This window comes from Portunus trituberculatus, chromosome 43, assembly GCF_017591435.1.
Source record: "Portunus trituberculatus isolate SZX2019 chromosome 43, ASM1759143v1, whole genome shotgun sequence".
NCBI lineage: Eukaryota > Metazoa > Arthropoda > Malacostraca > Decapoda > Portunidae > Portunus > Portunus trituberculatus.
Window position 1 is genome coordinate 2644022 of NC_059297.1, and position 17281 is coordinate 2661302.

Here is a 17281-nt window from a genome sequence, read left to right on the forward strand (position 1 = left end):
CGATTTATTGACATCATGAAGGGTGTATGGAGGTCAGAAGATTAATGGCCAGAGTCTTCACTATTGTAATATCCACATGAGTTTCTGAAGCTGCATAAAATCTTCAAATGGTAAGCAGAATGAATGTGAAAATGCGTCATGGTACTGAAGGGGTTAATCCAAGTAAAGAACCTTGCTTTTATAAACAGTGCAATGACATGGAGCTTAAAAAAGAATATCCTGTACAGCCACAGAGATGATGGAAGAATGAGGCGTGTTAGAAGAAAAAAGTGGCGTCATTTAATTTGGGGAGCCAGCCTCTTTAGCGCAGGTCGGGCCTGGATCGGATCCTCCTGGCGCTTCCCCAGTCTCCTCCCTTGTTGTCTCCCCCACTCTTTCAACCTTCTTTTCCGCCTTTTTTAGATAGTACGGAAACCTTATCTGTGCGGTGATTCTTAACTCTTCAGTACCATAACGCGTTTCCATATTCATTGTACTTACTATTTCGTGATTTTATACAGCTTCAAAAATTTTGTGGGGGATTAAAATAGTGAAGACATGGCTATTAATCCTCTGATCTCCATAAACCCTTCCTAATGTAAATAAAATGGTCTAATCGTACACAAATCTCTTGTAATGGGTCCCAATACTGAAGGGGGTAAAGTTTTTAGAATATTTTTTCGTCCTTACGAGTCTAGCGTTGCGTCGGCGAATGACTCCTTCTCCCCATGAGATGAGAGTGAGTGTGGCGGCTCACGATGTAACGCGAGAACAAGCAGGACGTTCTCTAACATAGGGCGGGGGTACGTGAGTGGTTCCGCCTCTTCCTTTCTCTCTCTCTCTCTCTCTCTCTCTCTCTCTCTCTCTCTCTCTCTCTCTCTCTCTATCATTATCATTATCATCATCATCATCATCATCACTCCATTTTCACCTCTCAACCACACCCACTAGATCACCGTCACCACCATCATCACTACTACCACCATCACCATTTCAACAGCATATCAATTCGTTCCCTTCCTTACCCATTCCCGAAGTCCTGGCCGCCTGTCACGAGTGTAGGAGGATTGTATGTCTGATTCGTGGTCACACACACACACACACACACACACACACACACACACACACACACACACACACACACACACGCCCGGTAGCTCAGTGGTTAGAGCGCTGGCTTCACAAGCCAGAGGACCGGGATTCGATTCCCCGGCCGGGTGGAGATATTTGGGTGTGTCTCCTTTCACGTGTAGCCCCTGTTCACCTAGCAGTGAGTAGGTACGGGATGTAAATCGAGTTGTGACCTTGTTGTCCCGGTGTGTGGTGTGTGCTTGGTCTCAGGCCTATCCGAAGATCGGAAATAATGAACTCTGAGCTCGTTCCGTAGGGTAACGTCTGGCTGTCTCGTCAGAGACTGCAGCAGATCAAACAGTGAAACACACACACACACACACACACACACACACACACTCGGGACTCGAACCCGGACCTCTCGACTCACAATTGAGAGGCCCGGGTTCGACTCCTGGCGCGACGAGGCAAATGGGCAAGCCTCTTAATGTGTGGCCCGTGTTCACCTAGTAGTAAATAGGTACGGGATGTAACTCGAAGTGTTGTGGCCTCGCTTTCCCGGTGTGTGGAGTGTGTTGTGGTCTCAGTCCTACTCGAAGATCGGTCTATGAGCTCTGAGCTCGTTCCGTAATGGGGAAGACTGGCTGGGTGACCAGCAGACGACCGAGGTGAGGTGAATTACACACACACACACACACACACACACACACACACACACACACACACACACACACACACACACACACACACACCGCGTGTGTGTGTGTGTAATTCACGCTCGACTCACAATCAGATGGGCTGGGGTTCGAGTCCCGGGAAGCAGCGAGGCAAATGGGCAAGCCTCTTAATTTGTGGCCCCTGTTCACCTAGCCGTAAATAGGTGCGAGATGTAACTCGAGGGGTTGTGGCCTCGCTTCCCCGGTGTGTGTTGTGTGTGATGTGGTCTCAGTCCTACCCGAAGATCGGTCTATGAGCTCTGAGCTCGCTCCGTAATGGGGAAGAATGGCTGGGTGACCAGCAGACGACCGAGGTGAATTACACACACATGTGGAGGAGGAGGAGGAGGAGGAGGAGGAGAGTTGCAACAATCCATGATGAAAGTAGATGTTAAAGATAAGGAGTCAAGGAAGGAAGAGAAGTTATAAAACAGAGAAGGAGGAAGGAGGAGGAGAAGTTGAAGGAATAAACCGAAAGAAAGAAAGCGGAAGATTCAAACAAGAGGAATTAAGAAAGTAGAAAGTAAAATATAAGGACGTTGAATGAGAGAATGAGGAAGAGGAGGAAGGGAGAGGGAGGGGGACTTAACGAAGGAGGAATACACTGAAAGAAGGAACAAGAAGGAAGAAAGTAAAATATAAGGACGTTGAATGGGAGGACGAGGAAGGGGTCGAGTTATCTGTGAAGACGTAGAAGCGAGTAGGAAAGAGTGTATGAGGCTGAGAAGTGTTGTGGTTCTTGGTGACCGCAGTGGTAGAGAGACGACAGCATGGCCAGGCAGCGTCAAGTTTCATCTCCAGTCACAATCTGAGTTCTCCGCAACCTTTCTTCTTCCTCCACTCCACTGCTGTCCTCTTCTTTGTCCCTGTAGTTACAATCTTCCCTGGAGCTGCAACTTCACTCTACTTTTCTTTGCATCTGTTCCTGTCTTCGTAGTTTCGCGAGTATTTTATCTTAGTGTATATATTTTACTTGTTATATGGTTTCATGTTGCAAGTATTCCCCGACGCCCACTTAAAGATGCGCTGTAGTCCTTCATATATCCGAAAGGGGTTGCACTGGTCCCGTCATTCTTTCATACTGGTGCACTACATTGTCTTAGTACTCCACTGCACATTCCAATATACACGTCACATCACCAAGGACTCCTCGTGGTGATACAACGGCACACGTTTGTAGTACATACGAATTTTCATGCTACCAAGGTCCATTATACTACTACTACTACTACTGCTGCTACTACTACTACTACTACTACTACTACTGCTGCTGCTGCTGCTGCTGCTACTACTACTGCTGCAGTAGCACGTGACTTTTCCAGTATCAGTATATTATTTAACGAATGATTTTCATGCATCAGAGAGAGAGAGAGAGAGAGAGAGAGAGAGACTCACCTGGGAGGGATGAGCCTGCCGCTGGAGCGTCTCGAGGATGACTACTGACTGACCTCAGCTTTGACGAGATTTTAGAGCGACATCCGATCTCTCTCTCTCTCTCTCTCTCTCTCTCTCTCAGATTAGCATCTTGCAGTAACTCCAATCTTTGTTTACTGGAGATGGATTTCTGTCTGCACAGTGACAAGTTCTCTGTTTTGTGGCATTACTTCCACACACACCACATGATCTTGGACCTTTCTGTTCTCTACACGCTTTCATAGAAACAAGACCCTCTCTCTTCTTAAAAAATCGTATCTTACTGGTATTTATTTTTTAACTTACTACATATGAGCACTTCGTCACCTCTTATATTTTGTGCCCCTCCACCAGTTAGGCACTTGATCTCATCCACAGTCATGTCACCTGAGACAGGTGCACCCCATTGAACCTCAGCACACCACCATTACGTCTTACACTGTGATAGATGAATGAGATTTGTTCCATCCATAGCGACAATTCATCAATCTTGAAACTCTTTCAGCTTTTGTCCTTTCATATAAATGTGCTCTAAAAACGTTCATAAAGCTTGAACCCCGTGAACTTCATTCTACCAATTCACACATCTGACAAGGTTTTCCTATGATGTTCATAAAATCAGCATACTTTTTTGTTACCTTAATGTTCACAAAATTGGCATACTTTTCATTGTTCTAAATGTATATTATTCTCAGCCACTGTCTTTGTTGGCAAATACCAACCCACACATCTACCTCTATTTACATTTCTAATTTTTCATCAGCCAACCAATTAAAATCCCCTCAAACTTTCAAAAGCTCACCAATTAAGCTTAAACCCTCATAATTGTTGATAATCTTAGCTTCCTTCCATTTTCCACACTGACTGGTATTCTTCAGTCTTCTGATGCCTTGCCTCCCATTTTACAAATCTCCCTCATTTCATTCAATCTTTGTTTTTCATGTGCCCTGTTTCTTTTGGTAACCACAAACCTAGCTGTGGTACAGATGATGAACTAACTTAAAGCCAAAGTAAGTGCTCAAATGCTGGCACCTCACCCCAACTAACAATTATTGGTCTGGCATTTGTCGTAAAGATCTTGCATCATTAAACGCACTCCCAAGGTAGTTAAAAAAACATCTTTAATCAAAAATTATATTGAGATGACTTCTTTGTACACCAAATGAAAAGAAGATATAAAGGTCACGAGAAAAGAAAGGAAAATAACAAAGGATGGACAACAAAATTTCACATCAATAATCTTACATTTTATTCTCCATTGCAGTCTTTATCTCGTGTCTCTTAAGTTCAAGTGTTTCCTAGCCGGACTCTTTTAGTGGCCTCCTCTTTGTCTTCACAGCCTGGCATCTTCCTCTTGGCCTGGCCAAGGGTGCCTTCTCGACCACAATGTTGATTGAGGGTGTTGGGAATGGAAAGAGTGGAGAGATCTGTACTTCTCTCTGCCTTAATGCTGTCTCTGTGTTCCTCTCTGTCTTCATTTGTCTTCTTACCTATTTCCACAGCCAATGGTTTGCTACAATTTGAGTCGGGGGTTACAGTGGGCTTGGGAGATGCGACACCTGAAGATGCTGGACCTTCTCTCTCCTGGCTAGCAGATGACGGTGTGTTGAAGGAATGCTTGGTGGTGTTTGGAACAGAGATGTTAGTACTTAAGGTGGGTACAGTAGTAGTACCAGTTGTAATAATACTAGAAGTACTAGTTGTAGTAATGGAGCTGTCAGAAGGAATAGAGATGTGGGAGGAAGAGAGAGTGGTAGTGGTAGAGATGTAGGATGCTGTCTTATCTCCAACAACCCTGAGAACTAGTTCATCATTAATACTACTATCACAGACATGTACCACCTTCTCTGAGGTGGGGCAAGAAGTGCAAGGAATTGGTGCTTTGTCACAATTGTGTACTCTGGTGTGAGGCTGTCGTGAAGGACAAGAGTCCTTGTGCTGCTCCTGCTGCTGTCTTTGAGCTTCTTTAATGAGAGGCGATTCCTCTGCTTTCTCACTATCTCTCCGCCTTTTCTCTCCTTTTTTCTGACTGGGTTCCTTGCTGTGTCCGATTGCCTCAGTGCTGAAGACATCATCGTCTCCGATGACACTAGTGGTGATCGTGGCAGCAGTAGTGGTGGTCGCAACACTAGTGTTAGCAGTGCTGCTCTCTCCCACTGGGCTGGACTTGGTACTACCTCCTGCCTGTAGAAGAAAATAAATGTACATTTAAAAAGTTTTTAAGGTCAACTAATTTTTGTAATCTGAATAATCTCAATGATGAGCAATGATTTAAGCAATGAACTTTTGGAATTTTGAAGTTCTTTTAAATTTAAAGTTTTATCAGCAGGTATAGTCCAGGAGAGATCTTTCATGGTGTTCACATTTCATTGCACTTCTTGCTGCTATTAAATGGCTTGTGCCTCAAATTAATTTGAAGCAGCAGGGAATATAATGGCGAGACATAAGGTCAACTGTATATAAAATTACCATAACTACATCCATGATGTTACAGCATAAGTTGTTAACATATTTTGCAAGAAATTAATATTATATATATACACTTGACATACTACTGTGTTGAAAACTTGAATTACTAGGAAAATTGTAAATTATTATTGAATTGGTAAAATAGTCCCCTTCCTACATAGGCTGACCAGATTATATGACTCAGGAAAGCTGTATGTGTTCACCTTACATTTTCAGTACAGTTTGTTTCCTGAATGCATCAAGGTATCACAATATATCCATTTTGTTTATTGTGAATCAGCAGTAATATAAACAATTACCTTAGTGTAGATGATGATCGGTCGCTGGAAACCTCGGGCAGTGTGGTTTGGTGTGACCAGCTTCTCACTGGTGCTGAAGCCCACCTCATGAAGGAGGAAGTCATTGAACTTATCAGGGAACAGGCAGATGCTTTTGTAATTGTCAAAGATGCGTTTCTGAAAGGAGATAAAAAAAAAACATATGAGCATATCGCTATTCATATTCAATCCATCAAAACAAAATGTACAATTTCTCTATACAGGTTCACAAGGTATCAACATAATTATAGTTCAACTACACAAAATAATTTTCATATGATCTTCACAGGAAAGAAGTAAAAGATAAGAAAAGAAGAGAAGGAAAAGATGGAACTCATCTCCCTGATAAAGCTCACAGAAGCAGCTTGGACAAATAGGAAAAGATGGAACTCATCTCCCTGATAAAGCTCACAGAAGCAGTTTCTTGGACAAATAAAATTGTAGTAAAGTCCCTTAAAAAAACATCAGGACTTGATAATTCAAAACAGGAGTGTTTGCCTCAACTCAGATACTGGCAGACAGTTTGACAGGACAACCTCAAGGCAAAGCAGCAGGGGAGAGGAAAAAAAAAAAAAAGTAAGAGATCTCTATCATCTCAAGGTATCCAGAGGCCCCAGGAAATCCTAAACAGCTGAGGTATGCTGACTGGTGCCTGGCCCCTCCCAACCACCCAGGCTCTGACTAGCATATGGTTTTAACCAAGATGGATGTGGGAGTAGCTCAAGATACCACCACTCAATATGGTTGTGGGGCCAGGCAGACGACCTCCCTTCCTTGTGATCAGTCTTACTGCAAGGGTTTCCTTACCAGATGTACATCATGGATTTAATCTTGGACTGGCCAATGCTAGGTTTGAACTCATTCACACATTACATTAGTCAGCAGACCTGAGGCGTTTTCAGTAGCGTCACCGCAAGGTCAAACATGTTTGAGTTCACGCTGAACAGAACAGTGCTGAGGACACCATCGGTGATGCCAGACAACCGTGTCACTGTGATCTCAATCCCTGGGAGAAGTTATCGTACACATCAGTCGCCTGAGCCAGCGCTGTGGTCAAGACGTAAACGCAGCAGCATGGTGGAAAAGTTTGGGGATTTATTCCTTGATGGGGAGTATTAGAGGTCACCAGTGTTTCATCATTTGTATATGCCGAGGGCCGAGCAGCGCAATACTCATTAAAAACAACAGGTCTTCAGTCCTTGGAAGTGGTTTGATCTACGCAGGCTTGTTTTGAAGGTGTTCCATTGTTGATGTATGGCTGCGGTTTTCTGATGCCTATATAATTGAATTACGTCAATACTAAAAGTAACTCCACTATTGTATCAGTCACGACTAGAAATATGGAATCGGACAACACCCACAACAGGGACGGATAGATGCGACATGTCACCAGCTACCACCAGCTCCTTAATTTATTTCACGCCGTATTATTTTTTTCGGTTCTCTCCAGCATGCCGCACAATATGTAAACGTAAATCTACATCTACAGTACCCACTTATATGGCCTAACATGCATCTTATTATCCAGTTTTATTCGAAATGTAACTCCTTCTTGATCTCATTCCATGAGGTTGATGGGGTTGCTCCACGCTGATTAGCTAAAAAGCATTTGCCAAACAAAAGCAAATGCTTTGGAAAGGCGTTTGCTCGCATTTGTGAAAACTTGCCTCCATTTGACTCCGTTTGCCCCCAGCCACGCCGCTACTGAAAACGCTTCTGAAGAACAGGGCATGGCGGAGACAGAACACAAAACACCCAAGCCAACCACAATGTGTACAAAACTGCCTGCTGTACATGGCCAACACTCAGAAGGATGCTATCCAGAAATGAAAAAGATTTAACAACAAAGCTGTCAGGTCAGTGTTGGCAAGGAGTGGTGAAGCACTGAAGCATCAGCAGGGTCTGGTCACTGACCGCTCCATTCCCCCCTCACTACACCAAGTAGTGAGGCAATGATAAGGAGGGGAAAAGCAGAGCTTTTATCTGCCCATTTCTCCAACAAAATGAGTAAATGTTCCAGACCCAACATTCCAATCCTTACCACTATGGAGGTGGACAACCTGTATATCACTACTGAGGAGGTGATGGCTCTCATGGATTTGTTCTACAAAACTGACACCAAAAAGGCTCTGGAACCTGATAATATTAGTCCCCACGTATTAAAGTGGTGTGCAGTCAAGATCGCCACTCCACTCACTCGGTTTTATAGAGGAGGTCTGGTATTCCAGGCATGGCCAGCACTATGGAAGCAGGCTAGAGTGATGTCTGTACCTAAAAAGGGTAGCAGGACATATCAAGAATTACAGGCTCATCTTCCTCCTGTCCATGATGGGGAAAACCCTTGAGCTCATTATGAGGAAATCACAGCTTTCCTCAACGGCCACCATCTTCTCAACTCAAGGCAGTTTGGGTTCACGCAGGGTAAGTCAGCCGCTGACCTGGTACTACTAAACTCTCTGGAGTGAAGCACTGCAATCGACAGCAGGAGAGAGGTGTTTGTCATCGCCCTGGACATTGCTGGCACCTTCAACAAAGTGTGGCACAAAGGAGTAGCAGCCAAGCTGAGAAGCCTCAATATATGGTGGACTGCTGCACCTACTGGAAGAACCCTCCACACGGTACTCAACAACCACACTTCCTCCAAACACCCCGTCAATGTTAGTGTGGTCCAGGGCAGTGTGTACTTCAACGACACACTGCAATTATTCCCCAAGGTTCAGACACATGCAGACGGCTTCACCTTCACCTGCAACGGTACAGTGGAACCATGCGTGCTTTGGGGTCCGAGGGGTCTCCAAGCGCACGGGTTCAAATCCTGTCCACGGTCCGAGTGTCGGTTGGGCTTCCTCACTCGGGGCAACAGTTTCCTGGCAGGTGGGCTTTGAAATAGGAGGTACCCTAAAAAGTATCTTCTTTAGCCCATAAATTCCCGTGAAAAGCCCACAAGGTATAAAAAAAAAAAAAAAAAAATAGGCCACATCAAGGACAGGATGAATGTTGTTCTGCAAAACACTGCATCCTGAAGCATCATCCCTCTGCCATATTCCTTCTCCCCAGCAGTCCATCTCCATTCTGGGGGTGGGGGACACAGGACTAACGTTCACCTCCCTTGCCAGGGGTGCAGCGTGGAAGCTGAGCTGTGTCCGTGCCGGGAAGATCCTCCACGGTCAAAGTTGATGACAAAAAGGCAGTGTTCACATAATAACTTGTGCTATTCTGAAGATTAGGACAGAGAGAGAGAGAGAGAGAGAGAGAGAGAGAGAGAGAGAGAGAGAGAGAGAGAGAGAGAGAGAGAGAGAGAGAGAGAGAGAGAGAGAGAGAGAGAGAGAGAGAGAGAGAGAGAGAGAGAGAGAGAGAGAGAGAGCACACAGCCCCACAGTATGTTGACATACCCACAGTCACACCCCACTACCCCTCCCTTCATATAAGCCACGGGTCTTTGATCCTAACAAGTGTACCATGCAGCCCATACATATTTCCTTATTCACTCACACAATATCTCTATCTGTAATTACAAAACTTCATTGCTCCCTCTCTCTTGTCTGAAACTTTCCATTATTATTACCTCATGCAGAAAACCATACCTGAAAGGCCTCATGGGTTTATAGGAATTACTGAACAAACCAAGTCAACTAAAAACTAACCGTGAGCTTTCTGCGTTTGTTGTAGGATGGCCAAGCCTGAGGCTCCAGTACCAGCCGCCCACCAGGACGCAAGTTATAGAAAATGCGCCGGAAGAAGCGTTTGAGGCCAGCATCCCCCCAGTTAAGGTGGATCCATTTGGTGATGCTCAGGCACAGCACCAAATCAAACTCTGGGCGAACTGTCTCCAGCAGCTCATCAGACTCCAGCACGTAGTTGCCCTGGAAAGAAAGCCCTCTCACTTAGTTCCTTCTGAATCATATTATATAATAACTAAGAGCCATTTGTTACTATTTCAGATGAGAGATCAAAGGTAATATAAATACAACATAAAATGGTTCTATAAAAGTTTGTCTAAATTTCTAGAAAATAAATATATAATTCTCCAAAATGGTTTTTGCACTATACATATACATATACACCACAAAAAACTACCGACAAGATGGAAACAATAGGACCTGATAATCATGATTAAGTGATGAGCAGTAGTAACTGTGCTCTTACTACCACCTTTGCAACCAATGATCTCATGCTACAAGGTACGAGTAACACTAGTGCTCTGAGAGAAGGTCTTGTACGTGATAAATACCTGCAGTAGGGAATAAAGTGGCTTGTGATATTAATGAATGCTCCTACATCATGAGAAAATTATTAAAAAAAAAATACTTACATGGACAAACTTAACATTGTGTGGAAAGGACCTAAACCCATCGGCCTGCACTGGAGGCCTGAGGGGACCATAGAGGAGACGCATAGACTTGGGAAAGTTGGCCTCCTCTGCATCGCCTTTCCGTAGGTAATGTTTGATGTTTTTCTGTGCAATATTCACCAGCTTCTTATCAATGTCAATTCCCACCACACGTTTAGGATTAAAGTCTCGAGCCACTGTCAATGTCACATGGCCAATATTACACCCAATGTCCAACACCTCACGGCCGTCAAACCACTCCCGCTTTAGGTACTCCAGCCTCACATCGGGGGTCTGGTCAGGGTTCCGGTAGCCATAATACTTGTTGTAGTTACCAAACTGGAACAGTTCACTCTTGGGATTATAGCTACGGGGAGGCTGTAGGTTCTGCTGGGAGAGGTGTGGCCGCTCAGTGTGGTGCCTTGGATGGCTGGGATGCCGCTTGCGCTCCCCCCCAGGCTGTGGGATCACCGGGCTCACTATCTTGTTGTCAGACTTGTGCCGCTGCTTCTTGAAGGGTGGCCGCTGCATGGCACTGCTGGGGCCGCCAGGTTTTGTTCCTGTTGGGGTCACTGGCTGACCTCCACTACTCTCCCTGAAGAAATTAAAATATATAAATTAAGTAACTGATAAGCAGTTTGTACATGCCGGGCAGCTTATAAGATAATAATGTAATATATTTGTAAATATACAATAAAACCAAGCAAGCACTGTATACCAGAATTTCACAAATCACAAGCAACAAAACAAAACCTTCAATAAATTCATTCCCATGACTTTTGTAAGTCAGTACATTGCTGATTTGACCATCTATTTAGAGGAGTTGCTAGTTCATTATCTCTCCCTCTTGCCCAGAAGACAAAGATAACAATTACAGAGCAAGAACCAAATGATGGCTAACCAACTAGTAAGCTAGCTCCTCCTAGACCAGTGAAACTTCTAACCTAAATATATTCCTCAGCTTAAATGGACTAGTGTGAAAGACTGTCACATCTGAACTTTCCATGCACTTACAGCCACACACCACCAGCGGAACATACCTGCGGCCCTCCGTTGTCCCAGGGGGACTCACAAGATCTGTGTTAATGGTCAGAGGCTTAAGAGTCACTTGATCTGGTCGACTCGGGGAGCTTCCTCCTTCTTGAACTTCCTCCAATCCTACCACTTCTTCTCCCTCCTGGCCAACGTGTCCGTCCACCGGCTCAGACAACCGCCGCTTCCTCTTCTGGAAACAAATGTATAAAATGAAGCACATATATTTTTTAACTGAGCACAGTGCATCAGATGAGCTTTACATTCTTATCAAGACCAAAGGTTATGGGCAGTGAGTACAACCACAGACGGAGGCATACAGTATAGATGTGTGTGACCTAGGTCCCTTGACTCTCATCTCTATTTGATTGGCCTTTAAGCCTGTGCTGTACGACATGCCTCCAGGACAGAGGACCACTGTCACATCAGTTTTTCTTATTTCACCCTCCCCAGGTTTCTTCAGGTACCAATTTACCAATATACCCAAGGAAAGGATGGATAGGTATGATGTTCACCATATTATATAATCTTGCTACTTTCAGAATAAAAATTTCTACCTTGTTACAGCATATGCTTACCCTTCGCCGCCGCCGCCTCATCTGCCTCTGGAGTGCGTCAGTGTGCAAGTCTTCATTGTCTGAAGAAGCATCCAAGTTTAGCGGATCGTTGATGTTGGGCGGGATGATGACTCGTACAGCAGCTGATCTCTTAGATATGGCTGCACCTCCACCCACAGCAGTGGAAGTCTCTGCTGTACCCCTGTTTTGTGGCAGAAGGAAAAGAATTACCAAAAATTATGGTATTTCTAAAAACAGCACGGTAATATTTAATAGTTTATGATCTATACTTTCACTATTAATGAAATTGCAGCCATTTCTAAGACTTGTGCTGCTTACTGGGGACAGGGAATGTCCATCCAGCAATTTTGTTTCTAAGCAAAATTTTTCTACCAACAAATCTATCTTATCATTGAAAGATAAATTAATGAGCAAATGCAGAAACACATAAGGATATAGATAGATAATAGGAGCTCAAAAAATCATCCAGCAAAGGAGGTGAAGCCCATAATTATCAAAGATCTAACAGCAAAGCTTTCATTACACCTACAAAACTTAACACATCCACATTAAGTTGTTTTGCTCTTTAAATCAGATACATCTTTCTTAATATCTCTAACCACTTAAGAAAAAAAGCTTGGCCAAGAAAAATAGAATAGTTTTAATAATCTAGTTGATGGTAAGCCTCCAACACATGACATAAACATTCCTTACACCAAGCAACATCATTCAACTCAATGCATGGGAGTCACTTACTGTGCTGCCTCCTTATCAAGAGAGCCCAAGTTGAGTGGGTCAGTGATGCTGCCACCCAGGAGAAATTTGGAGGGCAGTACCCGCACCCGCTTGGGCCGCCATTTGTTACCAAACCGGTGTTCCCCCGGCGATGAGAAGCTCATGGACCGCTTCCTCTTGGGCTTGAAGTCTGGGTCTGGCCGTGCCTTCCTGCAGGGGGAAACAAAAGGGAGGGGAAGTATAGTGTTAGTAAAGTATATATTTCAAATTATAATGAGGACATAATTATTAAAGGCTGAGAGAGAGAGAGAGAGAGAGAGAGAGAGAGAGAGAGAGAGAGAGAGAGAGAGAGAGAGAGAGAGAATGGCACCAGTCCTGAGTCAATGGAATCTAAATCTTTGTGAGTTCAAGTGACCCTGTACTCCACAAAAATAAAAATAAATAAAAAGTAAAAAACAATCTCCAGTATAATCCTGAGCAGGATGGTGAGCAGAGGGCCAGGAGAGTAAGGCGGATACCTGGGGCTGGATGTGGATGGGGTGGAGTGTTGGCGAGCAGTAACAAGGCGCGGCCGTTCCACCTCATCAAAGTGGACCCGCCTCTCCACACCTTGAGCCTCTGACAGGGACAGGGTGGTGGGTCGCTCAACACCCAATTCTGAAGACATCCTGTCACTGTCTCCTGTAGATTATATGAGAATTACTGAGGGTAATTACATTATATTCCTTTGTTTATAGACAAGATAAAAGAAAACTATATGAAAATCATACTTTATTCTCATGTAAAAAGTATTGGGAGTGTTGTGGTGCAAATGTCACAATAAAAGCATGCATCATGAAAGGATCTGCCTCAAAATTAATTTCATAGAAACCATATACTATACACTTGTGACATTTCCCTATTAATGAAAATTCCACAAATTTTGAGGTGTTGTTTAACCATGGCATGAAAATCAAGCATGTCATGGTGACAGGTACAGTGGCCAGGCCAGGCAGGTAACCATAGTGGAGAAACACCCTTTCCATACACTCCACATTTCTTCAAGTTAGGCAATACAATCATAACATATTCACCGTCACTGTCCCAGGGAGAAATTGTATTGATGTATGGCATGGAGGCATGAAAATACTTATTCATATACAATTAATTTTGTGAAAAGCTTGGGAGGCCAGTTAAAGGAGTTTGAAACAAAAAAAAATAAGCAATACTTGCATGAGAGAATGGAAATCAAATTCATTATATGGACATAACCAGAATGTGACTTAGAACATTTGCTTGATACATATGTTCATCTCCAGCCATTTGCAGATGACCTGACACAAAAATATATCATGTAGTGTCTTGATGCTGGGGGAGGATATTCAAGAAACACAGAATCCCAACACTGTATAAGTTAACAGTAGAATCCTACAGAGCTCTATTTTGTCACCCTTTCTCCTTCCATTATTCATACACAACCTTCTCTGATAAACTCTCATTCCTATTTATTTTTATAAGAACTCTACACTGCATTTCTCAATGTAGATAATTCATCAGACATCCAGCTTGGCAAGAATTAAACAGTTTATGCAGGAAAGACACAGAATCCAACTTTGAATCTTCAATCATTTTCCAATGAGTAAAGCAAATCACGTATTGTAGAATGTTTCAAAGCTCAATTCTTTCACTATCACTACACCCACTGTGTCTGCAATTCATTTTTTAGTTTTTCCAGATGCTAATTCAATACAGGTGGTTTATATATCTTTGTATGGAATATGGATCCCACATACAAGAGCAGCAGCTCCACTCATACATATATTGCTACTAAATGGGATGGAGTCTATACAATCTTGTCTCAACTCCCATTCTTTGAGTTTTTGTCATCAATCTCACACACACTGTTACATTGTTACACTTATCATCTTATACTGTTCCTTCCATGCCCAATGCTCTCCTGAACTCAATAGCTACACTGATGACAGAACAATCTAGATAACTATCCCCACTTCTTCATCAACACTCTACTGTCAGCCTTTTCTACGTTGAACAGCCTCAATCTGTCTTTTACTTATAATCTAAATTAGAAACTTCACATCTCAGGACTCCAGGCCACTCTCAAAATATTCTGTCCTCATATACATACTGACTTACGCAAAAGATTTTTCTCAATTAGAGTCATTAATCTCTGGAATTCTCTGCCCTCAGAGGTTGTCCTGGCTCCTACCTTACCCCAGTTTAAAAGATTTCTTGCCAATCATCTGGGGCAGCAATCTGTTTTAATATTAATTACTCTGAAAAATTATCATAACTGCTTACAACACACATTCCACAGTATTTTGCATCAGTTTGTGTTATTGTTATTAGAAATATCTCACTCTACTGTGGCATTTTGGCATGTTTGAAGCTCCTTCCCAGGGGACCTCATCTTGGTAAAACACCTGTAGCTAAAACAGTCTCCATGAAGTTAAGCATTCTAAGTCATCTGTGCCAGTTTTGTTACCCTGACCCCAACTGCTAACACTGTACAGGGGCCTTATCTGCACATGTATGGAGTATGTGGAATATGCTTCACTTGTATTAGATGGGGTGGGGGAGGTTGAACTTGTAGAGATCTTTTAGACAGGATGGAAAGAAAACTTTGTTGTCTTACCAACTCCTCTCCTCTGACTGCCTTTAGCCACTCATTTCCTCACTAATGTATCTCTTGTCATCTTCTACTGCTATTTTCATGCTACCTGCTCTTCAAATCTTGCTAAATGCATACCTCCCCTTCTTAATGCACAAGACTTTCTTCTTTCTCTCACTCCTATTCTGTCAATCTTTCTAATGCAAGAGTTAAACAGTATTCCCAATAATTCATATCCTTTCTCTAGTATATTCTGAAATTCACTGCATACTTCTTTATTTCCTCCTTCCTCTGCTATTTGGTCATTCTGTTTGACATTGCTCTGGAAGCTGACATTTAAGGAAGTCTTTTTTATTCAAATGTATGTTGCCTTTGGCTTATGAACTTCATATATACAGTATATATATATATATATATATATATATATATATATATATATATATATATATATATATATATATATAGTATTCAAATGTATATATATATATATATATATATATATATATATATATATATATATATATATATATATATATATATATATATATATATATATTAAGAATAGCATCAATGCATGACTTGCCACTCATTAAGAATCTTATTCTGTCTACACTAATAATGCAAGAGTATATATATATATATATATATATATATATATATATATATATATATATATATATATATATATATATATACACACACACACACACACACACACACATATGCATATATACAATGTAAATCGATAGTTTTAATTTCACTTTATTTTTTCTACATTTGAAGCATCCACCTGCACTAGCAGCACAGCAGCAGCCAGCGCACCACACTGCACTGTCATCCACCCACACTCCGCACTCCGCAGTGACACACCCCGCACTCCTCGACACCCAGTGCCACTCGACCGGAACTCGCGAACTCTACTCCTTGACAATCATCCACACACTGTTATTGTCAACCCGCCCACACGCCCAGCCGCGCCCATGGTCGTCAATCTACATCCACCTGCACTAACACCCCACAACTTGCACACACACGCCCACACCTATCAACTGTGCCATGCAAGAGGATTTTCAGCCCTCCAATCCCTTCCTTTCGCCTCAACCAGTCATGAGGAGCCCGGGGCGGCGCGGCTGTCATTCCTCAGTGACAGGCGACCAACACCAAGGCAAATGCAGGGCGCGAGAGGTCAAAATGAGATACATTTCGAATTTAGCGCGAGAAGGTGGGAGACGCAGATTGGAGAGGCAGAGGAGGGGGGACAAGAGGATGGTGGACGGGGAGAGAGAGGGAGGGGAGGAGGAAGTAAAGTTAGGAAGAGAGGGAGTGGGGAGGCAGGGGGTCCAAGGGGGAGGAGGTAAGGAGGAAAGGCTGGCAGGTGGGGAAGCAGGGGAGGAGGGATGGATGGGACGAGGAAGGGAGGGAGGGGAAAGGGAGTGAACGCATGCGCACTTCACCTCGCCTCCCTCCCTCCTCCTTAGCCCTCGTGCACAACACCTTCATTAACACCTATTTTTACCTATTTAGCCTCCACTGCTGACCCTTCCAGGAATGTAGCACGCAAGTAGGGGTACTCACGCGTCCTCCTGTCCCTCCACAGTCCTCGCTGGCTCCTGGCTGGCGAGAAAACCGATGGAGATATAGCACTGTGTGTGTTTGCTCTCCTTCTGCCGGGCCACGAACGTTCCCTCTGAGGCGCCACAGAGAACGGGCGACCCTCCTCACCACAAGCAAAATTCTGGACACCGTTCGTTTTATATTTTGGGCTTGTGGAGAGGTTAATTGCCAAGTATTTAAGTCTCAACAAGCCAGGAGGGACATACGGAATAACTTTCCGCCACCATGCATATTCGACTGGCGTTGTCAAGTCCATTCAAGGTCACAAGTGTAAACATCAACATACACGCAGAGGTCTATCATACAATTTTGAGAGCTAGAGTGATTATTACGGATTGACTATTACCCAGAGAAACATGGTACAGGACCGGCCTGGGTGTGTGGTGATATTTACCAACCTCTGCTGCTACTGTCATGATCCAGGAATTATGATTACGGCC

The 17281-nt window shown here is 43.4% G+C and overlaps 1 protein-coding gene across 4 annotated transcripts; it reads right to left on the minus strand.

The window, feature by feature from the left end:
- Positions 1–4299: 4299 nt before the first annotated feature.
- Positions 4300–17065, minus strand: LOC123518115 (7SK snRNA methylphosphate capping enzyme-like). Of its 4 annotated transcripts, none has more exons than XM_045278736.1 (9): positions 16744–17065; positions 13138–13300; positions 12641–12829; positions 11906–12086; positions 11336–11520; positions 10278–10890; positions 9610–9828; positions 5948–6103; positions 4300–5363 (listed from the first exon to the last, which is right to left on the minus strand). In XM_045278736.1, exons 2-9 carry the CDS (start codon positions 13284–13286, stop codon positions 4467–4469), a joined length of 2589 nt encoding a protein of 862 aa, XP_045134671.1. In that variant the 5' UTR covers positions 13287–13300; positions 16744–17065; the 3' UTR covers positions 4300–4466. The 4 variants fall into 4 exon arrangements, with proteins under 4 accessions (XP_045134671.1, XP_045134670.1, XP_045134669.1 ...); XM_045278735.1 differs by having other exon boundaries at positions 16803–17064; XM_045278734.1 differs by lacking the exon at positions 16744–17065 and adding an exon at positions 16270–16477.
- Positions 17066–17281: the final 216 nt, after the last annotated feature.

Bases quoted from the DNA above. Each gene is read 5' to 3' on its own strand.
- LOC123518115 (XM_045278734.1), bottom strand. The intron at 12,087-12,640 runs GTAAGTGACTCC...GCCACAAAACAG, and splicing joins CTTGATAAGGAGGCAGCACA to GGGTACAGCAGAGACTTCCA. The intron at 10,891-11,335 runs GTATGTTCCGCT...TAATTTCTTCAG, and splicing joins GGGACAACGGAGGGCCGCAG to GGAGAGTAGTGGAGGTCAGC.